This window comes from Halichoeres trimaculatus, unplaced genomic scaffold (genome assembly GCF_033239565.1).
Source record: "Halichoeres trimaculatus isolate MK-OKI-2021-1 unplaced genomic scaffold, fHalTri1.1 fHalTri1_scaffold_1, whole genome shotgun sequence".
NCBI classification, from domain to species: domain Eukaryota; kingdom Metazoa; phylum Chordata; class Actinopteri; order Labriformes; family Labridae; genus Halichoeres; species Halichoeres trimaculatus.
The window spans coordinates 19,740,210-19,765,774 of record NW_027437179.1 but is presented as its reverse complement, the minus strand read 5'-3'; the positions used below and the strand labels follow the sequence as shown (position 1 = coordinate 19,765,774).

General features: G+C 40.8%; 3 protein-coding genes across 7 annotated transcripts in view; all 3 read right to left on the bottom strand.

The window, feature by feature from the left end:
• cita (citron rho-interacting serine/threonine kinase a) overlaps window positions 1–271 on the bottom strand; it is a 40,733-nt gene extending 40,462 nt beyond the window's left edge. For all 5 annotated transcript variants that reach the window (XM_074666706.1, XM_074666713.1, XM_074666697.1 and 2 more), the window contains exon 1: window positions 148–271. The gene's annotated coding sequence lies outside the window, so the exon portion shown is untranslated. The remainder of the gene's footprint in view (window positions 1–147) is intronic.
• An 886-nt stretch (window positions 272–1,157) lies between these two features.
• crybb3 (crystallin, beta B3) lies at window positions 1,158–2,859 on the bottom strand. The gene is made up of 6 exons (XM_074667270.1): window positions 2,747–2,859; window positions 2,292–2,373; window positions 2,090–2,205; window positions 1,861–1,993; window positions 1,637–1,779; window positions 1,158–1,475 (listed from the first exon to the last, which is right to left on the bottom strand). The coding sequence occupies exons 2-6, from the start codon at window positions 2,364–2,366 to the stop codon at window positions 1,232–1,234; spliced, it is 711 nt and encodes a 236-aa protein (XP_074523371.1). The 5' UTR covers window positions 2,367–2,373; window positions 2,747–2,859; the 3' UTR covers window positions 1,158–1,231.
• A 1,081-nt stretch (window positions 2,860–3,940) lies between these two features.
• On the bottom strand, window positions 3,941–24,408 carry LOC141788327 (uncharacterized). Its single transcript, XM_074667244.1, has 10 exons — window positions 24,257–24,408; window positions 20,041–21,006; window positions 14,271–16,842; window positions 7,296–7,408; window positions 6,669–6,789; window positions 6,402–6,546; window positions 6,178–6,305; window positions 5,871–6,073; window positions 5,683–5,768; window positions 3,941–4,803 (listed from the first exon to the last, which is right to left on the bottom strand). The coding sequence occupies exons 2-9, from the start codon at window positions 20,994–20,996 to the stop codon at window positions 5,693–5,695; spliced, it is 4,314 nt and encodes a 1,437-aa protein (XP_074523345.1). The 5' UTR covers window positions 20,997–21,006; window positions 24,257–24,408; the 3' UTR covers window positions 3,941–4,803; window positions 5,683–5,692.
• Window positions 24,409–25,565: the final 1,157 nt, after the last annotated feature.

Genomic DNA, 25,565 nt, shown 5'->3' with positions numbered 1-25,565 from the left:
CTCAAGGAAATGTGTCACCTAATGTCAACAAGCATGCTAAACTGGCGTTGGCTAACCTTTACTCAAGAAACGTTGACAAAAACGTTAACTTCACTTTTGAGAGTGTAGAGTCCGGTACTGTGTGTGTGACCAGTGAATAATACTCACCAAACTGCCATGCAGGTATTAAAAAGCGTTTTTGTTACATGGACACCGAAACATTGACGTGCTAATAAAGAGCACACTGTTTTCTTCCTATCAACGTTGTTTCCGGTCAACTTTCAAATTTTGCGCGTTCACCTCACCTTCTTCCTCCCCAGCGAGCTGAATGAACGAGGCGTCTCATTGGATCACTGCAATGTGTGGGCGGGTCTATCTGTTATTTTAACCAATTACCTGCGTTTCCGCTATAACCCTTCTACAAAAGGCGTTAATCTCATCCTCCAAAAAAGCCAAAGGAACAATGATAATCGGAAGTTAATTTAAATAAAAATTTAAAGAACTACTCAGCATACTTATTATGGCACATGTCTCCCTCATTTTAAACAGTACCCAGTGTTCAAGTACTACAAAAAAAAAAAAAAAAAAAAAACGAGGGAGACTCACAGAAGATGAGATATGTAAGAGGGTAGACATAGCATGACTTTGGTCTTGAGCAAAAGTCAAGCTCCAAATTTCATAAATTAACTTTGAAGCAGTGCCTTTTCATGATGTATGTTGCTGTGTTGAAACAAGCCACATGGTAAGCTAAATTTTTTGCTGATAAAAAATTGTGGAATGAAATGACTGAAATGGACAAAGAGATACTGACACGGCATTTCTGAAAATACAGGCAATGCTTGGGAGGGTGTTCTTCTCTTAAAGAACAAAACAAAACAAAAAATTTTTAGAATACAGCTTCCATCTTCACCTAAATGATAGTTTCATTTTTCCTTCATTACGAATTACAATGAGTAATACTCATCCAAATCCCTCCCCAGTATGCTGAATAAAAATAATACCTAAAAGAAAAAAAAAAGAAAGATAAGAAAAACGAGCAAGCAATCATATCCAGACAACCAAAATTCAGGGCCAAAACCTTTATTCTCAGCAGATTTAAACACCAAATTTATTCCACTTTTGTACCAGTTTGCAGAAATTGCATTTCAGATAGTTTAGACTACAAAGGTGAGGTGAGGAGACTGGGGTCTTGCTTGCTGTCTTCAGCATGGCCCTGCTGGTGTAGGAGGTGCTGGAGTTGTGGTGTTTATTGTTAGGGTTGAGTTTGGGATTTGGGGTTGGGAGTGGGGTTAGGATTGGGATTCGGTTTGGGTTTTGGAGTAGGATTTGGAGAATGGGGAATATAGCATCCTCTCTTGTGCCACTGCATGTCCCGTACACGTCGGACGGACTGGATCTGAGGTGCAGTGGCTCCCCAGTCGTTCCAGTGCTTGTAGTCTCCATGCTCAAACACGTACTGGCGCCCTCTGTAGCCTGGGTATGAGTAGCCAACCCACCTTTGGAGAGAGAAAGAGCTATGCATAACATTTCTGCGGCAAGTTATAGGAATTCATCATATAATTATGCTTTGCACTTTATGTTTTTAAATAATACACCAATTTCTTTTTATAAAAAACTTTCACAGTTTAAAAAAAAAACATAAAATATAACAGCTTACGTTCCATTGATAGCCTTAGCACTGGCCACACGGTCCTGGAAATTATAAACCCACAGACTGGGAACATCATCATCAACAATCTCCATCTTTCTACCTTCAAAGCCTGCGCCCTCAAAGAGGTGAAGCTTATGCTCCGCACTATCCTAGAAAAAAAAAATCAAAATCAGGTTTCAGCATTTTTGCCAAGACGTTACGTCTGCTTAAATTACACTTTGAATACTAACCACTCTCAGAGGCCTAAAGGAGCACAGGCTGTAGCTGGTCTGGGAGTTAGTCCAGGAGCTCCAGCGAGGATACTCTCCTTTTTCCAGCACAAACTGCTCTCCCGCATATCCTGGACGCTCATACCCAACCCAACTACAATATAAAGGAAAAGTGTTTCATGTAGAGTTTTCATCAAAAATTAATCACCCCTAAAAATACAGAAAGGAAAAACAAAAAAAACAGACTCACGGTCCTGACTCCACAATGATTGAGCCAAGTTTCAGTGTCTTATCCCAGGCATCCTTACATTCACCAGACAACTCTGCCTTCCTTCCACGAAAGTTCTCATACTCATAAAATGTCAACTAAGGGTAAGAAAAAGAGTTGGTTGTTGTTTTATCCCAGTTTTTGTCCACAATGTTTCTAAGTTGCCAGCAGAGCTTTTGTTCACCTTGTATGTAGCTCCAGCTCCTCCTTGGCCTTTCTCTGCAGGCAGCTGGTCCGGGGTTCCCTGTTGATCTGACATTTTCCCTCTACAAAGTAAAGCAAAAGCAATTTAATGTTAGTGCATATCTAAGATAAACTTATACATAATGTTACTGATGGCAGCACACTGGGATTCCTGAGAAAACACAACATTTGCATATGGTCAAAAGTAGGAAAAATATCATCCTTTTAGAAGTTTGGTAAACATTTGTTGTTCACAAATTTAAATATGCAAGTCATTTCTACACTTTTGCTTATGAATATCATTCTGTACTAGTGTCAGAGCAGAGCAGGTAATAGCTCGAAAAAAAAACTACACTTAAGATAAAAGATTTGGGGTGCAGATAGAAAAAGGGACAGAGTGTTTAGAGTAGAAGAAAAAGGCCTGTTGGAGGGAGGGAGGATCTTCATTTCTGTTACCTGGATGGCTTGTGCTTCACTGCACCAGGTACAAGCCACGCTCTCCGTTTTTTCTCTCTCTTTTCTGTCTGTCTCAGTGTGAGGGTGTGTGTGGGTGTGGAGGCCTGGCGAGCGGTTGGTGGAGGCCTGCGGGGGTATTTATGGTTTATTTCTGGCCACAGCAGCAAAAAGCCTGTTGATGCAGCAAGTCTGTCACACCCATTGTGTCCATCACACTGCTTCTCAATAGGCTTGCCCCTCTGTCGCTGGCACACTGGCAAAGGATGCCCGGCTCTGCCCATGCTGCCATCCTGACCATGATCCTATACTGGGCACACACAAGCACTGACTGGCTGCCAAGAGAATGAACAGAGATCAGTCTCACTCAGCACTATTGGCCCCACCCAGTTAACTTACTCTCCAGTTTTATGTCTTTCACCTGTTTCCTTACCATTTTTCTTTGTCAGCATCCAAAACACTGACAAGAATGGCTCCTGCTTACCTGGGGTCCCTCATCCAGGTCTACACTCCTTCTCGCCCACTATGCTCTGCTTGTGAAAGACGCCTGGTGCTCCCCGCCCAGCGCAGCTCTAAATCTCTAGCCAGACTCTTCTCCTCTGTTGTGCCCAAATGGTGGAATGAATTACCTAACTCTACACAATCTGCAGAGTCCCTTTCTACTTTTAAGAGATGTCTGAAGACACATCTGTTCAGGGAACACTTAGGCACCTAAGCTGACCCTTCTGCTCTTGTCCTCAGGGGTAGAATGGGTCAGAAGGTCTAAGACCAGCTCTAAGTTAATTTTCAGCACCAATTACAGAATGTTGTTGAAGGTTGAAGTATATTGTTGCAGAGATTATTGTGGTTTGTTGGCTAGATTATATTACATTGTCAAAAATAATCCTTCACTTAATGGCAGCACCTACAGCTGAATAACTTGCAGCACTGTTCTCGCACTAACTCGGTTTCCCTTCTGTCTAAATTCTTGCTTGTGTTGTTCGTCGCACTGGACAAAAGCGTCTGCTAAATGAAACTATAGAACTGTAAAGACTGCAGCTTACAAAACCTAAGTGAAGCCTAACAGTTATAGATCCAAGTTGGTTTAATTTGTTTGACGTGAGGTCTCCTTTATTTAATACTGTGTGTGGTTGTTTCCCGTCAACAATACACACTTGATTGCATTTCATAGAAAAAACTTTAATAAAATTCCCCCAATTTCCTCTTATCATACAGTATATTGGTCATAAATGATTACAGCACTGTTGATATGGCAACATAAAAAGGCACATACAGGATCAGATAAAAACATTTTGCTCTGTTAAAAATTTACCAAAACACATTTCCTGTCTGTGCTATAACATGCCCAGAAATGTCCTCCCAACTCACTGCTGTTGCTATGTGACTGGGTGATTTTATGAAACAGGAAGTACGTCTGGAAGTTTTGCAGATCTTAGTTTTTAAAAGAAGACAGATATCAAAGGTTAAAGAGAGGATACTTTCCCATTATCTTGTTCCTATATTTAGGCACTTGATGCTAGTGTTTAGAGGTTAGGGTGCTGTATGGACGGTCATTTGTTATTAGTTTCTTAAAGTGCTTTGAGGTTTACGTAGGATGTTAAGTGATTAGAAAGAATGTGCTAAAACATTTTGTACAAAAAAGTCAGTACAGAAAAGGTGCAATGCATTATTCATATTCACTCTATGTACACATTTTTTTATTTGTGATGTTAGTATTGCTGAAAGCCAGGTGTCATCAGTCCCTGTCTATATATGATGGATTTGCACATTCATTAAAAAAAAAAAATCCATGGCTTTGCTCTAATTACAATAGTATTCACCCATTCATTGAGAATTTGCACAACAGAAGATACAAATTTGCACTTCGCAATAAAAACATCACAGTCTTGGCTCAACGCATTTCATCAGCAAGACTGAAAAGTTCTTGATAGCCTCAATGTTCAGCAAAATTCAGATTTTTTCCTCCTGCATAACTTGGTAAAGGTCAGAAATAAGGCACTCAAAGTGCAAAATGGAGCAATCATGGTGAGGTCTGTCAGCATCAGTCAAGACAGTGTTTCCTAAAGAGAATGAAAACAGACAAATTCAGGATGAAGTTTTCCAAACAGAAACAACAGGAAGCAATGACTTCACAGAATACTGTACCATGAATATATTAAATTATATGGCAAAAATGGTCCAAGAGTGCCTTAAACGCATACCACTGCAACATGAGACTGTTCTCTTCATTTTGCCAAACATAAAGGTGAGATCAAAATAAACAGCAAGCAGATGAATAGAAGAGCATAAATCAAACCAAATAAGCTCAGGTACAATGAGAATTTCTGCAGTAACTTTATCTTTTCTTTTTTTTCATCATGATGTGCAGACACATTTCAGACATCCCCCACCGCCTTCTCCACTGTCAGTTTAGTTACAGTCTGCACAAAATGTGTTTCTGACAGTGCTCTGTGGAAGTTCAAACCAATCTCTTTCCATCATCTTAAATGTATTCAGCTATCATGCATTATGACTCACAAGCAAACTAATCTTTTTAGATTCTCCTGTCACTTCGACAGCACTGACTCAGGCCATATGTCAAAGCTTGTCATCTCATTGCTCATTTATGTCTCAATTTCCTTTAATTTTAGGATAGCCCTTACATCACAATGAGTTTGAGTGGTGTGAAGCTTCAAATCTTTGTCTTCTTATTTTTTTTTCTTTTATAATTCTGTTTATTAATTAAAAAATCTGGAATACAGAGAAATGTGGTGTTGAAGTAGTGTAATATGTTGAAATACACCTTGAGTTGATTTTACACAAACTCTCAGGGAGGCTGTTTACAAAGACCTAGCTCTCCTTTTCATTAGAATGAATACCTCGACAGCAAGAAGTGTGATTGTCAGATTTTAGCACATATATCTTTTTTTTACAAAATCAAACTCCTTCCTATAATTCACCTGTCACTGGCTATGCCTCCCCTTCATGCTGACTCAGACGCTTCTTAGACTTGAGTTCTTTCAGCCAGGCAGGAGAGGCGGCAGCACTGAATGACACACAAAATCACAGTTCAGAGCAGTGTCATGTTTAAAATGCATTTCCAATTCATGATAATGGTCTGATGTGCTCTGTCGTGCTCTTTTCTCACCCTTTGTCCGCGCTGCCTAAGGGTGGCAGCACTCGAGCGGCCCCTGCCATATGAGAGGCGGTGCGAGGAGAGCGGGACAGCTGTGAGGCAGAGGGGGCTGCCTTTTCCTCTTTTTGGATTTCCATCTCTTGTCTACCCTTGTCTTCTTCTGTTTCTTCTCCTCCAGTTCCTCCTCCTCCTCCTGTTCTCCTCTTTAGCTGAGCCTTTGGGAAGGGTGAAGTACACTCTGATCAATTTGAATGACACTTATTTTTAACACAAATTACAATTTACTAATTAGTTCTCCTTGTACTCATGATGAACTTACCAATAGGGCTGAAGGACTTAAACCAGGGAACATAGGGACTCTCTGAGAGGAGGGTGAGGAAGAACTGATTTTCTTTGACTTGGGCTCTTCATCTTCCTCTGAATCCTTTTGCTTTACCTCCTTTTCATCTAGAAAAACAATCCAAAGTTTGCAGGATCAGTTATAACATTTATTAAAAGAGGAAAAGTGTACTTTATCTGCTTTATCACATTATTCTTTATTACCTGTGGAGTCACAGGTCCTCCAGTCTGGGCTTTCTGGTGTGAACAATCCTGCACGGAAAACTCGTGATGGACGGGATCGAGTCCGCCTCTTACTCAGAACAGCCTTCGATCTCTGCAGTCTGGTGTCAAGGAGAGGAGTGGAGCTCTGTGAACAGACACACATATTTGATTATATAATCTGATTATTCAAAGCAAAGTTTTCCCTTTAAATGGCATCAACTGTCAAACCAAACAAGGAAAGTATGAGGCAGAACATCACTGCACTACCTCAGGGAATGGAGCTGGCTCTTCCTCTCTGTTAAGATCAGTGGTATCTGTGACTTCAGGGGAGATGTCGGCCTCTTCTTCTTCCTTTTCCTCTTCTTTTCCTTCAGAGATGTGCTGCGGACTAAAGAGAAAAATTGCATATCAAACCAAAACTGACAAAAACAAAAACACAAACAGGGTTATTTGGATGTTTTTAAACCAGTAGTAGGAGCAAATGTAACCCTGTTTAAAAAAATACTGTTATGTGTTGTGCTTTATTCACCACAAGGGGGCACAAGGAGCTCAACTCAAACATATCCAGACCAACAGTAAATACCATTTTAGACTGCAGCTGCTCCTCACTTGCTACAAAGTTTCTGTTTAGAAAAAGGGAACTTTTCAAGATTTAGGTTTAAAGTACACTTTTTGATGTTTTCTTATGGTGCTCACATTTTTTTATCAGCAATAAAGATCATTCTAGAGTAAAAGTGGGAAACTTGTATCTTCAAGGAACTCATTTTGATATTTGTCAGATAGCAGATAATGAAAATGAAGGCCTCTCCCATCCTGACTGTTTGTTTCAGTAAAGGGAACAAAAATGAATAAACCAAAAAAACGTTTGATGTTGAAGTGCAGCCTCTTTCCAACCTGTCAGTTTCAGATGGCTGCTCACAGGCCTCTTCCTGCTGGATGGGTTCATCGTCTAATAAAGCATCAGTGTCTTTGTCCTCATCTGTTGTGACATAGCTGGTCACCTGTGCCTGAGACAGAAGAAAGGTATTAGATTCAAATGGGACAAGGGAAAGAAAAAAACCTTAGTCGACAGAACAAGTGACAACATGACAAAAGCCCTTGATTTTTGGGTGAACTATTCATTGGAAAACTGTACTGATGTATTATGAAATATCACATTTTAGAGCTGAATCAGAGTGAAAATGAACCGTATGCTGAGCCAAGACCACTAACTACAGAGGGTGAGAGGACTGAGGACCAGCCGAGCATGCATCTTTTAATGAGCTGGTCACGGAGGCTGGGCTGTCCTCAATAAACACCATGAGGATGTGTATGCACGCACACACACTAACACACTAGCATACACACCTATGAGCCTACACACAGACGCACTAAACACACTCGCATTATCACGCCCATTCGCTGGAATGCATTCATGTGCACAAATCACACACACACACACACACACACACACACACACACACACACACACACACACACACACACACACACACACACACACACACACACACACACACACACACACACACATACTTATCCCAAACAAAAGTAACCACGATGCACTTCCTCACACACATTCCTTTTAGCTCACTTCGAGTTTCGTCAAGGGGCACATCCCAATGTCGTGATATCTGATAGTCACCTGGATACAAAACAACACTTGTGTAAACAGCCCTGCTCTCTATATGACTGTATGCTAATCTCACCTCCTTTACAAGTCAATAAATCAATCACAGCTCCCAGAGCAGTTTCGCTGTCAACATGGCCTGTTATCTGGTTGCATCATGCCATGACTGAAACAAACTTCTGGTAATTTTCCTACAACATCAGACCACTGTGTTTAGCTGCAGACAGAAACCAAAGCCTGACAGAGACACAGACACAGGTGGTGCATTTCCACAAACATGCATTTATCTTCAACTGCTCCTTCTCTCCTTACAGGAGAAACCCCTGCACTTAACCTGGCTCTGTTACGTAGGTAGCTTACATAACTTTAGTAAATCAAGTGACTGAAGTCTTCATGTGATTTCCTGAAGTACAGTACATTTATTTTCTAGAAACTTCCTCTTTGTCATCTGTACAACCACACAAGCTTTATAGTTTTATCTCGCTTTTACAAGTAACTCTAGTTTAAAAATGATAAACTTTTCAAAACTTTGCTTTTTATATCCTGATGTAATTTTTATATCAGTAAGGACCATTTTCATAAAAAGGATTTAATAGCTGCATGCAATAAGTTGTACTTGGCAGTTTGGTGCTGTCAAATTGCAAAAGTAGTCTTGATGCAAATTGCTATTTCTTAGCTCTTAAGCTGCTAAATCTTTCATTATCATAACCAGCTTGTCTCAGATATAGTTTTTAAGTTATTTAGTGCACACAGGTAGGGCAGTTAGACATTTTTCTCCTTTTTCTTTAAGATAACCAAAGTGTCACTTACAATTGCAGTAAAATGAAGGGCTATAAAACCACATCACTGTGCTAAAAGGTGCTTAAATCTTTCACAAAGCTGAGAGGACAACTTTTTTTTGTCAATTTAAACTGCTCTTTTTTCCATCACCTGAGCCAGTGTTTGTTTATTTGTTTGTGCAGCTTTAACCATACATGCAGAGGGGGAGTCAGAGGTAGTTGAACTACAAAAGTAACTAGATTTTAAAAAAAAATGATGCACTAAAAAAAACTACACTCCTACTTTGCTGTATACTGTACATGTAACAATGCAGGTAAAGTGCTTTGTTTGCAAGTCAAGACAGAATCAGCTTCATCCTAGTTTACCTTCCTCCTTCACAAGCTCTTTAAGGCTAATATAAAGTGTTAAAAAAAGAGTAGAAGTGAACATCTCATACTGTCAAGCCAACAAACACAGAGATGCTGATCAAATATTTCTGGATTGAGAACAAATTAAAAAAAACATCATGTCTATTGACAGAAGTGAGGAATAATCAAACTAAAGCGGAAATAACCAGAAGGTTGTCCACGCACATTCAAGCAGCCCCAGTGACAGTAATTAATTTCAAAAACAAAGACAGACTTTAGCACATGCCCGTCTCAAAAATGCATTTTGCTTCCGGAGATACATCTCATAAATCTGCACACCAGACCATAACGCATGTGACTGTATGTGCTACACAGTCAGGTCACTTTTGGTGGCATATTTTCTGGATAACAAAAGAAAGTCAGATACAAAGGGCAGCTGCAGACACAGAAATACTCGAGTCACCCTTATCTAAAAGTGTCACACTTTGCTAGTCCTCGGCTTCATCGCTTGCACACAGCAACATGCATGTGCACTGATAAAACACTGCACTTGGAAAACTTGATCTGATAACTGCATCCTTCCTGAAACAAACTGCCTGCTGCTCTCCCTTTTCACATTTGCATGGTTATCTGTCTATGGGTCCAGAGTAGACATACTGGATTAGGGAGAGTTGTGTGTGGAAACATGGAGTCTGGAGAACTTCAAAGAGCAGCTTAATGCTAAGGTCCTTGTTTGTATACCTGGTCAACAAAAGCAGCTGAGTTGCATAAAATGAACTGGTAAAATAATCTGTAAAAATTAACGATGTAGTGGCTTATTGGACTTTCAACAAATCTCGATTAACGATATGTGCTGGGTTACTTTCTTGGTTCGTACAGAGCAGGTCTCAGTAGCCCTCCTCTGCAGAGTCTGCCGACCTCTGACGGAGAAGCGACGCAGGGATCTCCTGCTACGTCTGGCAAAGCTACGAAGGGGTGTCATGGCTCTCTGAAACCGTCCTCCTCCTCCTCCTTGGTCTCTACCTCCTTCCTCCTCCTCTTTATCTTCCTCTTCTGCCTCCCTTTTCTCTCTGGAAGCGCCCCACATCAGATCCAGAGCTCCTTGCAAGGAGTGACGCATACTGCCCATCCAGCCAGCCACATGAAGCTGGGCAGCTGACAGTTTCCCTCCAAAGTACTGCATGGTTGAAAAAAAGCTCAAACAGCTGGCTGTCCAGGCCCTGAGGTCACAGTGGGAACTGTGTCATCCCAGAAATTGAGGTGTTTGAGATGGTGGGACTGTTTTCAAAAAGCTGGGGTGGCAATCTTGATTTCAGTTATTATTTTCAGTTAGTAAAAAAAACACGTCATCCAAATGTTTCTGACATCATCCAAAATGACAAAGAGTCCATTTGTTAATAAAATGGGATTTCTCCTCTGTCTCCATATTCTTTGTGTTCGCATAAACTTCCTGGAAAAGTGTATTGTTTGCTGTGGGTAAAAAGGTAAACAGTCTGAGGGTGCATGTGTTTGCACTGTGACAACACTATTCCACTGCAGCTTTCAGGGTGATGGATGCGACATCCTAAACAGAAGCCGTTCATAATTGTTCCATTTTTAAACAGACAGGAGTCTTACAAAGTCACTTCAACTTTGTAAAACAAAGCATATAATAGGTTTCGTCCTGCACGCAAATACTCGAACAATTACCTCTTTTCTTCTGTTGAGACTTGTTTTAGCCAAGCCTCTTTGCTTGTTCACCTACATCCACGCTCACATCACATCTCCATTTTTCACGCAGGAGGAAAAAAAAGGAGCAGCATGGGGAATTATGACCAATCCAAACATCCAAAGAAATTATGTCAAGAAATGTAGACCACCTCCTTATCTCCTCAGGACCGGACTGATGTCAGAGAACGTCAAAACAAAGCGGCACACTGTGCTGATGTGGAAAATCCCAACAGTAGGAAGGTGCGGCAGGCTATACGGTGAGGCGCTCCCCTGTATGTAAATGCAGGTAACTGGATAAAGCAGCAGTTCGGACAGGAGAAGCCAGAGGGAGCAGCAAACAACAGGAAAACCTTAGAGTTGAGATAAAAGTTTGAGCATCAAGGAACTCTCGGTGACTGCAAGAGTGGACAGTGAGTGCAAACTATCTTGTCTGTGGTTTAGCCCATCCTCTTTTGTCTGTAAGTGTGGCAGAAAGTATGTGAGGAAGGGGGAGTTGACAGGCCCTCTCAGAGCGGGGAGGAGAGACTGAGCAGAGAGACAGAGTAAGAGGGGCACCATGTATGGACATTCTGACATGCTGCCCTGTTGACCAGATCCAAATGAGGACATGATGACCACATAACACCTTTTCACACTAAAAGATCCATCCATCCATCTGTCTGTCTGTCTTCCTGCTTGTCCATTTATCTTCCTGTCTGTCTGTAGTTGAGTCAGCAGTCTAACTGAGCGCACGGTTGGCTGCACAGCTCATGTTTACCCTGCAAACACTTTCCTTATTCTGCACCGACGGAAAGAAGAAAGCTTTTTTTTTCTGTCCCACAATGGGGCTTTTTTGCATGAGTCTCCAAGAGGCACAGAAAGGGTCACAACTTATAAAGTAACCTCTGCTGATCAGTGTGATAATGGCTCTATAATGAGATGCCAAACAAGGAAGTGTCTTTTTAAGAGCAGTAGCTCCACCCTGTGGTCAAAGCAGGGTTGTCATTACACATACAGTAAACCAAGAAGCTGTAACAGCTAAATGGCTTTGATACCATCTTACAGAGGTTCAGTGGATTTGAAGCTGGATTTAATTGTTAAAGCATGCACACAACATGAAAACCATATCACAGATGCACAAAGACACAGACACAGACACACACAGACACACACACACACACAGATACAAACACACACACACACACACACACACACACACACACACACACACACACACACACACACACACACACACACACACACACACACACACACACACACACACACACACAAAGAGTTTTTGGATCCAGTGTTTGGTGTTTTCATTAGCTGCAGAATTGTTGCATGTTGAAACAGGTGGTGAACTGATCCGTCCTGACTGGTGCAACCGTGTCAGCTGTTCATTTACTCTTAAGTAAAGTCTAATAGGCGATAAGCTGCTCTGTTTACCTTGAACTGTTTAGGTTTGATGTGTTCACTCCTCTCAAAGTGAGGTGAAGTCAATGCAATGCTCTGTTTATCTAATGATAGGCGTAGCCTGTGTTAATAAAGTCATAGGATGGTGGTGAGTCTTCACTTTTGTATTAGGGTGCATTTCATTTTAATTTTCTTTTTTTTTTAATAATAAACAAACTTCAACGGGCCTTTACATTTACTGAAGCAGGAAAATTTTTTTTTGCTCTTGCTGTTTATCACACAAAATCTGGACTAATAGTATTGAAATAGTTGCCTAATTTATCTTTTTTTAATCTCTTTTTATCTTTGTATCTTTTATCGCTTACATTTTATTCCCTTTCCTATCTTTTTACTCTACTTTTATTGTTTTTATCCTTATCTTATTTTATTTCTGTTTTTATGCATATTTAATGTTCGGCTCCTTAATATAAAGTGTATGAGAGATTTTTTGTACCCCTGTAAAGCACTTTGGTCAACCAAGGTTGTTTTTAAATGTGCTCTATAAATAAACTTTGACTTGACTTGACTTGATAAAAGTTGTCATAAACTTTAACTATTGTAAGTTCTGGTGGACCAAAATGAACTGACCTCAGAAGTCTTAACAACTGGATGAGGCATGTCCTACTGGTGAATGTTTGTTGAAAGTAGAGGATCAAAAGGAGTTGCCCTTTTAAAAGTGAAAAAAAAAAACACATTTACCCCTCCCACAAAAACAGCTGATCATTTTTATAATCTTTGTTATTTTGTGAAAGTTTGAATTAAAATCAGCTCAATGCACAGAATTTAAAACACAAGTAGGCAACCAGGAAGCCCTGATAAAGTTCCTAAAACCATAAGGCATGTTCTAATCAAAAGTTGGATTCAGATGGACCTGCTTTTTGTTTTGCAGCAATTTCAAGGAAAAGTTTTTGCCTTTTCCAGGTTGTTCAACACTTCTTTGTTTTTTAGATGTAAAGAACCAATCTGTTCCTGTTTCTGGTGTTTATACTAAGCTAGCAGCTAAGAGCTATCAGCTGTTGTTCTCAGTTTGTTCATTTCAGGGAGGGATATCAGTTTGCTTCTCTAAAACTCTGCCAAGACAAAACAAACAGTTTATATGAAGTGATGCCCATGTTGATGAGAAAGGCTCGCCTCCTGTCTCACAACAGCTGAGCAGAAATGAACGACATCAGATGTAGCTCGTCCTCACACTGCGGTAAACATACTCTGTGATAACTTAAAAACTTCTCGCCCTCAATAATGTTTTCAGAAAGACTCACCCACAGCTGCCAGAGATAACTAATCCAAGATGTCAAAGACAAATAATCCATTAGTGCTTTAAATCTTGCTATGTTCATTTTTAAACTGCTCTGGCTTTTGAGTTCCTCTGTACTCACGGGAACACACACGCTAAACTGAAAGTAGTTTAACAGACTGTGGGACGGATGAAGAGCAGGTTTCAACCTCACTTCCTGTGACAGGCCTATCATTAACACCAGATACAGATACATACATTCAGACATACAAATGAACAGTCAGATTGATAGAAAAGTGTGTCTTTTCATTGTCCAAACTCCTAATTCAGCTTTTATCGTTCTCTTTCACAGATATTTTTCAATACAACCGCTGAGTTCTAGTTGTGATGGAGGAGTATTGAACTACTGATGCGCATCACGTTCGACCAGATTTTAGGTCATGCTTGTTTCATCACTCAGCGTCACACCTTCACGCAGACTCTCATAGACACACATACAAATTCTTAACCTGTAGCTGATTCAGGCTGAAGCAAGTATAACAAGATGTTTTTCCCCGCACTACAGGAATGGCGATGTGTTAGTGCAGGTGAGGTGTGTGCGGCTGCCAGGCCGATGTGATTCATTGGTGAGAAATAATAGCGCATTTACATGTACACTCCTGTCTCTGTTCTCAACCTCACCCTCTCTGAAGGACACACAAATTAATTAGGCAACAATCAAACAAAGAAATATTTACCTCCTGCTCGTCCTCTTTACTGTCCTTTGTGTCCTCTGTCTCCCTTGTCTCTTCCACCTCCCCCTCCCACCTCTCCATCACGTCTTCCTCGCCTACATACTTTATGGAGAGGAGCTGCACCCCATCTGAACTCGACTCCTCTTGGGTACCAGGACTCCTTGGGGCTAACGTGGGCTCTGAGCTGTCCGGTCTTTCCACCTGCTCAGGCATTTTATTTTCCCAGCGGTTGACCTCCATCGGCACCAGCTCTTCAACTTCTTGCTCTTCCACAGGATCATCTTCCCATCGCCTTCGAATGACAGGACTAGTGTCTGTTTTAGCCTGTGAACCCCATCTCTTTGGTTTGACAGAGAAGTCGTCAAAGTCTACATCCATCTGAGGTTGTTTGACAGAGAAGTCATCGTAAACTACTTCAACAGGACTCTCTGAGTTTCGGGCTGATGGAAGAGGATTAACATCCGAGCCTGAACTGATCAGACCTGGCCCTGCTCTGTTTATCCTCTCCTTCTCCTCCTCCAATCTAAGCTGCTCCCTAACTTCTTGTGCTCTTTTTCGCTCCAACTCCTCTTTCATCTTTCTATCCAGTTCCTCCATTTTTTCTTTCTCTATCTGTCTCCTCCTCTCTACTTCCCTTCTTTCCTCTTCTCTTTGTCTCTCCATTTCTATTTCTCTCATTCTCTCCATCGCCTCTCTCTTCTCCTGTTGCTCCTTTAGCACTCTCAGCCTCACTTGCTCTCGCTCCTCTGCTTCTTCCCTTAATCTTTGTCTTTCCCTCTCCTCCTCCTCCATCAGTCTCTTCTCCCCAAGTCTGAGCTTCTCTCTTTCTATTTCCTCCTTCAGTCTCTCCATCTCTTCTTCTTTCTGCCTCAGTCTTTCTCTTTCTTCCCTCAATCTCTCCATCTCTTCTTCTCTTTGCCTTTGTCTTTCTCTTTCTTCCCTCAGTCTCTCCATCTCTTCTTCTCTTTGCCTTTGTCTTTCTCTTTCTTCCCTCAGTCTCTCCATCTCTTCTTCTCTTTGCCTTTGTCTTTCTCTTTCTTCCCTTAGTTTCTCCATCTCTTCTTCTCTCAGCCTCTCTCTTTCTCTTTCTTCCCTCAATCTCTCCATCTCTTCCTCTCTTTGTCTCTGTCTTTCTCTTTCTTCCCTCAATCTCTCCATCTCTTCTTCTCTCAGCCTCTGTCTTTCCCTTTCAGCCTTCAATCTCTCCATCTCTTCTTCTTCCTGTCTCAGTCTTTCTCTTTCTTCCTTCAATCTCTCCATCTCTTCTTCAATCTGCTTCTGTCTCTCTCTTTCCTCCCTCAGTCTTTCCCTTTCTTCCTCCAGCCTCTTCTCCTCCCTCAGTCTCACTCTTTCTCTTTCTTCCTGCTCTTGTTTCAGCCTCTCCTCTTCCTGTTTTGCCCTCTCTCTTTCCTCCTCTCGCCGTTGTTGTAGCATCAGCTCTATCTGTCTCTCCCTTTCTATTTCTTCCTCCCTCTGCCTCTGTCTTTCTCTTTCCTTTCTCAGTCTCTCCTCCTCCATCACACGCTCTCTTTCCCTCTCCTCCAGCTCTTTTTTCAGTCGCTCCTCTTCCTGTCTTGCCCTGTCTTTTTCTGCTTCCCTCTGTCTTTGCAGCATCAACTCCAACTGTCTGTCCCTATCCCTTTCTTCCCTCTGTATGAGCATTTCTCTCTCCAGCTCCTCTTCTTTCAACCTTTCTCTCTCCCGCTCCTCTTCCTTTAACCTTACTCTCTCCAACTCCTCCTTCCTCTGTCGTTCCCTTTCCTCCTCTTCCCTCAGCCTCTGTCGTTCTAGTTCCTCCTTTTCCCTTCGCTTCTGTCGTTCCCTTTCCTCCTCTTCCTTCTTTCTAAGTCTTTCTTGTTCCTCCTCTTCCAAGAGCCTCAGTTTTTGCCTTTCCTCGACTTCCCTTTGCCTCCGTCTTTCTCTTTCCTCCTCTTCCCGCTGCTTCGCCTTCTCTTTTTGCTCTTCTTCATTCTGAATCCTCGCCTGCTCGTGCTCTTCTGCTCTCCGTCTTTTTTCAAATTCTAGATGTTTCAGTCGGTCTTCTTCTTCTCTTTGCGCCTCGTCACTCCTCTTCTGAAATGATCCCACTTGACTGGAGACACTGTTTTCTTCCTTAGGAGCCTCTCCTTCTTCTTCTTCTTCTTCACTGGTATCAGGATCTGAGCCGAGGGGCACTGGAGGGCCTCCATCGTCCCTCTCCACCGTGCCAAAGTGAACAGAGCGGCGTTTGACTTTGTCTCTCTTCAGGGGGCGCTGGGGACTTTCACTGGCAGCTGAGTCTTGCTCATCAGCGGCAGTCTGGCTCAGAGATCGGCTGCGGTTGCGTAGTACAACCTCACTAGTGCTTGGTTTCTGCTGCTCATTCTCTTTTGATGCTTTTACTAAACCTTCCAATGAATTATTTTCAGTGAGAGCACCCTTGGGTGTCTCTGTTGGAGTGTCTTTGGGTTTTTCAGCAGGAAAGATCTTTGAAGGAAGATCTACTGTTCCACTGGACAGTGTCACAGATGCAGGAGGTTCAACAGGTAGCACCTTGGGTGTTTCCTCTACTGCTGGAGCAACTGGTGTCTCAAAGCTGTCAAAGACAGAAGATTGAGTCATGAGAATTTGCGATGGTGGTTGAAGTCATGAGAATACTTCTGAAGGGGTTTGAGACTTATGAAATCTGCACAAGAGTCAAATGAGACCACCTACACACCTGTCATGGCTGGACACTAAACATGGAAGCCACAGATGGCAAATGAATAGCTTAGCTATGCAAAAAAACTTCTGGTTCGTCTCTGTTCAAATTCAAGAAATGTGTCTGATAGAAAGTGCTGGCTGAGTAATCACTTTAATACCATCACTGGAATATGAAAACGCTGTTTTCCAAACCACCTACTAAACTAGCAGTGCCTACTATTTTGGCCGAAATTCAGTATGTAGTAGGTAGTATGTGAAAACTTATGTCCTACTGATCCAGGAAAATTTCTCAGTCTACCTAGAATACTGTTTCCCATAATGCATAGCGCTAACACTGTGTGTCTATGCAGGTGGCAGGTTTTGGTGAATTACCGCCGTTGACTGGAGTGAGTCGGCATTATAACTACAATACAACTTCACTACCGTTAGACAGTCTGTAAGATAGGAGTGAAGTGGTGTGAAAGAAACATACCTAACTCTTGTCTTTTCCAGCTGTAAAAGAGGTGTTTACTACTACAAATTCATTTAAGCCCATATAAACCAATAATTCACTTTCTTAAATCATACATGGATTATATAGACATCTTCTGGCGCAAGACTTAAAATCAGTTATAATAATTCTGCCATGATATGTTTAACAAGATAACTAAAATGCCGAGACCTACCCCAAGTGTGTGTTGTGCATTTAAAATAAAGGCAAAATAAAATCCACCACCTGTAGCTCCATTTTCTGGAACTGAAAACCAGAGTAGTATACTACAAAACAGACCCAACAGATAATCATACTATATACTACATGTGAAAACAGTAGGAAGTATGCAGTGCCTACTACATACTACATTCATACATGTAGTATGAAGGCGGATGGAAAACAGCCATGTTTTTTGTTGTTGTTGTAGTTCCCAGACGTTCCTGGGTAGAAAGTAAACGTGGTTACCTCTTCCAATCACAGCACGACCAGTGCGCAGGTGACTTGGCGTGTTAATAAGAGCGAGGGGAACTTGCTGTCAGCTAATCTCAGTTTAGCGGCTACAATATTGAACGTAAGACAACCAACGTGAAACAAAACGCCAAACAGACAAAGCTTTATCCTAAACGAGGGAGAAGTTTGACTCGACTTTCACTCACTTTCGGGTACTTGGAGAGCAGCTCGGGACGAAGAGCGACGCAAGTTGGCTTTCTGCTAACCAGGTATGTGTCAAATACCCGTGATTAGTTTGTGCTAACAAGCCAAGTCGGGTGCACTGCACGGCTCTCGAGTCTCTCCCAAGAAACGCGATGCAACGTGTGGTTGCTCGGCTAGTGAGTGTATTCACATAGTTACGGTTGAAGGCTGTGGGTTTGCACTGCTGCTGGCAATGAGCCAAAGAGGAGCCCAGTTTGAATGTTGCAATTAACAGGCAGGGCTTGACATTAACACCGGCCAAATGCCAGTGGATTTCGGCAGTGGCTGGTAACACCACCGCTCCCACTGGCCACTTTGCAAGTTGAATTTTTATCTCAAACATGGAGCAGAGAGACAAGCAAAAAGATGACTCTGATGATGAAAGCTCTGAGGAAATTTAATTTACCTCTCCTTCATTGTCATTCTCATAAAAAGAAATGATTTACTGATTACAATCGTTAATAAATATTTAAGCAGATAGTGTCTCTTGCTGAGTTTTTATCAGTTCAATTAATCCCCTTTACCATTTTATTATAAGCAATAACAAACTACTATTTTAATTACTACTATGTCTTAATAGACTGCATATTTTCATATGAAAGGAGCACAATGTTACACACAACTTTATCAGAGCTGAATACCTGATTAAGGACCTGTGGGTTTTAACATTGATGTAGTCTTGTTTTGAGTGTGCTTAGGGGTCATTTACACTTAAAGAGGTTGTAAATCTTTTTTAAGTAAACTTTAGCATGACATCATCGGTTTTAATCATATTGAACATAATTATCCAACAACAAATTGTGGCCAGTGAAAATACTGAGTGGCTAGTAACTCAGGGATACCACTAGCCACAGTGACTGGTGAGCAAAAAAGTTAATGTCAAGCCCTGCTAACAAATAACAAAAATTCTTGTAGACCATACTTTTAAAAACACACACGAAATAAGAAAAATGTACCTACAAAGGCAAGCCATATGAAAACTGCAAAATCAAAAGCACATAGACTCCCCTCATGCAGTGTAGACCTACAGCCAAAGTTTTTAAAGCTCAGTAGTTAGTCCTCTTTTGGTTCTCTTGTTGATGTGAATAAAAAGAAAGGTGTCAGTGACAAATTCTACTTGTACATGGCTGACAAGCTGAAACTTTCACTCTACTGGGCGGTGTGACTCCCTGGAGTCTTGTCATCACACTGAGGTGGTAACCAGGCTACCAGCAGTGACTGTTGACTCCAGGTGTTAATTGTGAGTTTTAAAGACTTTGAACGGAGCCAGACAAACAAACTGTGTCTTGAAGTGCACTGGGGTCAAAATTACTTGAGGTCACTAATCTAGTAGGAAAAAAAATCTTTGCACATGTGTTTCATAGGAGAGGAGAAATACAATCAAAGTGAAAACTGTGTTATGTGTGAAGGAGTTTTGCATGCTTTGAAGGTCATAAATCTGAATAGTGAGAGCTTTAAAAAACTGTAACATTTTTTAAATCTCTGCAGTGATACTGTAAGTAGCAGAATCCCAAGTGCTTGATTTTTCCACAGTAACTATAGAAAGTAAGGAGACATAAATGAATAAATAGTGCTAAAAGCACTTATTTCTCCTCTTTAACAGTTTTAGACTCTCTCCCTTCATTGCTTCTTTCACAGAAACAGGTAGAAACTCCTTTCTACAGAGAAACTGAGTCATGACGTTTCTCTCCGCTCTAATGAAGGATCCATTTAAACAGAGCAACCTCTGTGGATCATCAGTGTCTTTCATCTGATAACAGAAGATAAATCTGGAATGTAAATGGCCATTTCCCAAACCACAGTACTTCTACGTGCCATTAAACAGATATTTTTCCTGAGTATACTTGTAAGGGAATGTGTTTTTCTTTCATTCATGCCACTGCATGTCACCAAACAAACATCAGGGTAGAAATGAAGATGACGCACCTTCTAGAGCGAGGTCGTGGTACAAACTGAGGCTTCTTCTCGTTCTCTGAGTTTGTCTCTGTGACCCAGTTTTTGATCCTTTCCTTCACTCCCCCTGTGCTGTTTATTATTTCCGGCTCCTCTCTCTTTGCTGTGACTTCTGGCCTTGATGAAGAGTCAAACAGCTGACTGATTCTGCGTTTTATACTGCCTCCTCCGCTGTACTCCTCCTTCAGTCCGTCTTCATCGTTCTCTTTGTTTGAGGGCTCTGATGTTATCTGGTTCTGCTCCTGGTCTGAAGACTCTGGCTTGATTGTATCACTTTTGGTCATAGGGATGGTTACTTTAGGCAGAGGGGGTGGACACGAGCCACCTGACTCAAACTTTGAGGTGAGTTCTGCCGGCAGCCGTTTTCTGACACTGCCCAACCGATATTTTTGATCAGCTGCTGAGGAATCATTGCTACCTGATTCTTCAGGTTTCTGGATGACAGGAGCATGAGATCCATCTTCTTTACTTTTACTGATTTTCTGCTCTGAATCAGGCGTAACATCAGATGATGTCTTGTGGTTTGTTTGGATGACACCGTCCTTCTGGATGGACTCAGACTTGGGAGTCTCTTTGGGTGGAGCAGTTTTTGGGGCAGGATCTAATTTTCCTACACTGGAGTCAACGCCATCTTCTCCATGTGGACTTGTTTTGCTTTCTGTTGTTGGTTTTGGCTGGTTTTTGGTGTTTAGCTCACTTACAGAGATGGGTTTGGGATCGGGGGTGACGACATGCTTTGCAGGGCTTGGTAAAGTCTTCTGTGTTGTCTTCTTAGACGTTTCAGTGTAGGCCTTTGGGGCATTAATGGAGCGAATGCTGGTATTCTTCTGCAGAGAGAAGGGCTTTGGAGTGAGCCGGGGTTTGGGGGCCAGAGCTGGCTTTGGCTGAGAGATGCCACCGGGCTGGGCAGCCTCTATGGAGCTCTCCATTACTGAGCCACTGAAAGAGGAGAGGAGAGCAAGTGTTTACATACAGCGAACTAGGAATTTACATTGAAGGAAAACATCAGCACTCTCAGTCAGGACTCAGACAGTTTTTGTTGTTGTTATACAGATGAGTGGACAGGTCTGGTCAGGTAATACTTTTAAAGCCTGTTACTTCTGCATTGACAAAAACAAACTTATCAGTCGTGCTGAGCAAACACAAGAACATTAGAAAAAGCCTTTCTTTTGCTATTCTTATTTCCTCTTCCTTTACACGAAATAGTTTTGTAAAATGTCTGCATTTAATCCCATGGATATGACACATTTCAACATAAGGTACCCCTACCCCCCTTTAGCCAAAATCTAACCAAAACACTCTTTAAAAAACTGAATATACTCTCAGTTTATGATAGAGGTGTCCCAGTCCGATATTAATATCGGATATCGGTCCGATATTAGCAAAAAAAACAAATATCGGAATCGTATCGGAATGCATCTAAAATCATTATTATAAAATCATTAAATTATTTTCTGGGTCTTCTAATTTATTCTTTATTTTATTCAATTACTAGTATTTTTTATGTTTAATGTTAAAATTTCTGTTACCCATTGGTTAATGATAAATGGGTCAGTTTTTCCTCATACTTACTGTTGCTGATTACTGTTCTTTGTTTGAATAATATCACTTAATCAAGCCTTTTCTAACATGACAGACATACTACAGAATAAGTAATAAAAGTATGCATGTTTAATGCTGATATCGTATCGGATTAATATCGGTATCGGCCAATACTCAATGCTGCAGTATCGGTATCGTATCGGAAGTGAAAATGTAATATCGGGACATCCCTAGTTTATGATATAAATATTCATCAGATATGTGTTTTTATTTATAAATACATGTTCTTACCTTCTTCTTTACCATAATCATTTAGAAATTTCTTTAAATTAAATTCACAGATTCACTCATTTAATACCAGACAGGTTAGCCATCTGCACCTTCCTTTTTATAAAACAAAACACGGTCAGTTCTCCATCAGATATCATGGTGTAAAAATATGGAACGATAAAAGACATGTAGCTGAAAGCTCATCATCATCACAGATTTTTAAAAGGAAACTGTCTTCACATTTAATTCTCAAAGCTTAGTTTTACTTTGTTTTTTGGTAGTTTTTTTCTTTTGTTTTAAAATGTTATTGTAATATTGTCAATTCTTTTATCTTCTCTATATTTCTTTATTGTTTCTTTGTTAAATCTTTTTATGTTTGTTTTACTGTTGAGTATTACTATTTCTTTGTTTCTTCACATATTGGTTGAACACGTTTGCATGTATTACTTTGTGTTTTTATTGAAATCTTGACTGTTCTCTGCTATCTCTTTTTCTTAAAGAAAGGTGAGGTCCTTTGCAGCCTAATGGCTTCTTGACCTCTCCTGACACATTTCTTTGTTTTTTCTTAATATTTACAGTTTGATCTTATGTATCTTAGTGCAAAATCTAATAAACAAACAATAAACAATCAGTCGTAAGTGATGTTTTTTTCCTTATTCTCCAAACAACACTGATTACCTTCAGGCTATTTTACAGGTTGATATATCAATACTGGACCCTTGCATGTTTGTATTAACCAAAAAATCAAACCGATACCACCTTCTGTTGTGTATCTTAGATTAGCTCATCATCACTTCAAACATTGTGCAGAGCAGGTAAATACCTGTGCTCATGTGACAAGGACACGCTACCCAAATCTCTTCAGTACAAGTTGGCAATGTGTTGTGCGTAAAACTGTACAAGTAGAGTTTTAATAGGTGAAGCTGTAGCCAGAGAAGTACGGTTTAAGATGTGGTAACTTGTTTTATCAGAGTATTTAAAGACATCATTTCAACTGTGAGAAAAAAGGTGCTGTCTCACTGTTTTGTCCCTTTTAAACCAGAATTTAAATGAAAAATTTCTAAAAATAGAACTCAAAACAGGCAGGTAGGAGACATGTTCTCAGAGAATGGCGCAGGCTTTATGAGTCATCACCACATCAACAATATGGTCTGTGGTTGAAACAAAAAAAACCACATCTTCATTAAAACAAAGGTAAAGCTGCTGTTTAGGCACTGTCACATGATCACTTTCATCAACGGAAACAACCTTCACAGACGAAAGTCCACATTTACACAGCCTGTGAAAAAGATAACAGTATCACTTCCAAATTTGTTACACCAGAAACCACAGGTAGGTATTACATGCAGCACGTCAGCTGGTCTGACCAGTAAGACCTCAGCACAAACCGGTAACTCCACGCCCGAAACACTTTAATATTGTGCGGTTCAGTGTGTCAGCAAAATGTTCACTGTGTCACTCTAACATTTCCAATGGGCTATAACTGCCTTCAATAAACTGATTCAGACAGTGTGTGCACTCTGTTATCCATGCATGTGATCTGTTTTGTAATAATCTTGGTGCTGCATTGCTTTAACAAAACTGGGTTTGCATGACATTGTGTAATGGAATCAGAGCGGACTCCTTAAACTGTGTGCACCACCCACTGAGGTTAAATAATGTGTCTAACTTTTCCTAACGTTGCATTCCTGAGAAACAAACACTGTCTGGCAGATCTAGATGCAGTTCAAAGATGTTTTTGCTGCTTGTTTAGGCCACATTCATGTACCCCAGAACACCAGTAAAAAATCACTAAGCTTGTGAGATTTCAGTCTTTATCTTTGTTTACCTTTCAGTGCCTGTTAGCTATCCAAGGCTAACTTAAACTTACACTGGGTAAGTTTCAGTTTAAAGTCCACACAGGGAATCAAACCAGTGATGTGGAAAGATGGTTTGGGATGACTTCAGTCCCTGAACAGTCAATCATCGCGATATCGTGACTTGTTGCACACGTTAGACAGTCAAATCAATGTTATTCCAGTTCACGTTTCATCACGGGATGTTAATAAGTGACTTATAAATGCGTCAACAATGAACTCCGAGTCGTTGAACCAGCGGTGTGACCACTGCAGCTGGACAATGAAAATTGAGGGAAATGAACGTAAATGTACGTGGAATTCAAGCAAAATAGTCTTTTCGTCAAAGTATGACTCTTCTCTCAGGATACATGTTTGGGAACACATCCAATTAGGACACAACATAAGGCCTACATAAGATACTAGGTTTGTATGAACTCATAAGGCGGTGCACCTGCTATTAAAACCAGCTTTAGGAACTTTTAAACTTTTTAAGTATTTTCATTTCGCTAGCAGCATCGTAATAAAGTTTTTTTTCTTACCTTTTGTCTTTACGCTGTCATAAAGGTAGAGAAAAGTAGGGAGGGAGCAGGAAGAAGTTTAAAAGGAAAAGTTGTTCCTTAGTTTCCTCGGCCGTCTCGCCTGCTGAGCCGTTGTCAGTGTTTTTCAAGTCATTCACACGAACAAGACGTCAGACGGCTGCTGCTGCTGCTGCTGCTGCTGCTACACCCAGCAGCCACTCCCTCCTCCTCTGCCAGCCCGCCTTTGGTGGAGCCCATGTAGTGGAGCCACGCTGCTATGTGGTCAAGCGACACGAAAACAGAAAGCATTGTAAAGGAAGTGATGTTTATGTGCAGAAAAGTAAAAGCGTTGTATGGGCTAGTGGTTTATACACATGATAGATATTGTGCTATTTTAATCGTCGTAACATTTAACTTCAATACGCACGCTTAATATAGTTCTTAACAAATAAGTAACCAGTGAAGTGAATAATGCGCGGCAGGACATCTTATTCTGAAAATTTATAAGGGATATGTATTGTAACATCACTGACACTTTACAAAAGTATTCTTTTCAGTGTACTGGATAAACTGGTTCTGACTCAGACGAGATGCCACTAAACACATAGTGAAAGGGAGTCAGATCCACACAGCTCTCACTCTTTCATAGAGAGTGCTGGGCCTGCCTAGTGCTTCTTAACAGCAGGAAGTGGCCATTACCTTTCACATAGTAATCCCTCATTTGCATCACACCTGGGTCTTAACAGGGTTAATTTGCGTTTCAGGAAACATCCAGCATTAGCCAGATAAACCAAGACTTTCTGCAAGCTGAGAAATAAGACTCATCAAATTACAGTTTGTGGATTTTTGTGATGAGGCTAAGGAGTCTAAATCTATCAAACTTCCTTTTATTTTGATGTTAATAAAGCTCTTATTAATGAATTAGGAAAAAAAACACTTATTTGCATGTAGTCTACTTGTTATTGTATTTGGCACAACAAAAATCCTGTGGTGTCATGTGTATTTTTTAGGCTTAAGTAGGCTTCAGCTTCTGAATATTTCCCCATAGAGCACTGGCTTCAATAATCAAATTTGTTAAAAAGAGCTGACTTTTATGCTTCTGTCCCTTTCACTTATAAGTGTTTTTAGTGGGCAAGCTTCAGGACACTGTTAACTTTTTAAGAGGGTATATTGAGATCAGAATAATTTTATTCCCATTTGTCTTTTGCCTTTTTTTCAAAGGTCAAGCCTTAAATTTTTTTACACTGATTCAAGCTAAAATTTAGGTAACCAGACCTTTTTACTGCCAAGTAATAAAGGGAGGTTGATAGTAACACCTGCATTATCTTAA

Coding starts and splice junctions, on each gene's coding strand:
- crybb3 (XM_074667270.1), bottom strand. CDS start 2,366: ATGTCAGATCAACAGGGAACCCCGGACCAGCTGCCTGCAGAGAAAGGC. Junction 1,780..1,860: donor CCTTTAGGCCTCTGAGAGTG/GTTAGTATTCAA, acceptor TTTTTTTTCTAG/GATAGTGCGGAGCATAAGCT. Junction 1,476..1,636: donor GCTAAGGCTATCAATGGAAC/GTAAGCTGTTAT, acceptor CTCTCTCCAAAG/GTGGGTTGGCTACTCATACC.
- LOC141788327 (XM_074667244.1), bottom strand. CDS start 20,996: ATGGAGAGCTCCATAGAGGCTGCCCAGCCCGGTGGCATCTCTCAGCCA. Junction 7,409..14,270: donor GTAAAGAGGACGAGCAGGAG/GTAAATATTTCT, acceptor CTTCTGTCTCAG/GCACAGGTGACCAGCTATGT. Junction 6,074..6,177: donor TAAGTCCTTCAGCCCTATTG/GTAAGTTCATCA, acceptor CCCTTCCCAAAG/GCTCAGCTAAAGAGGAGAAC.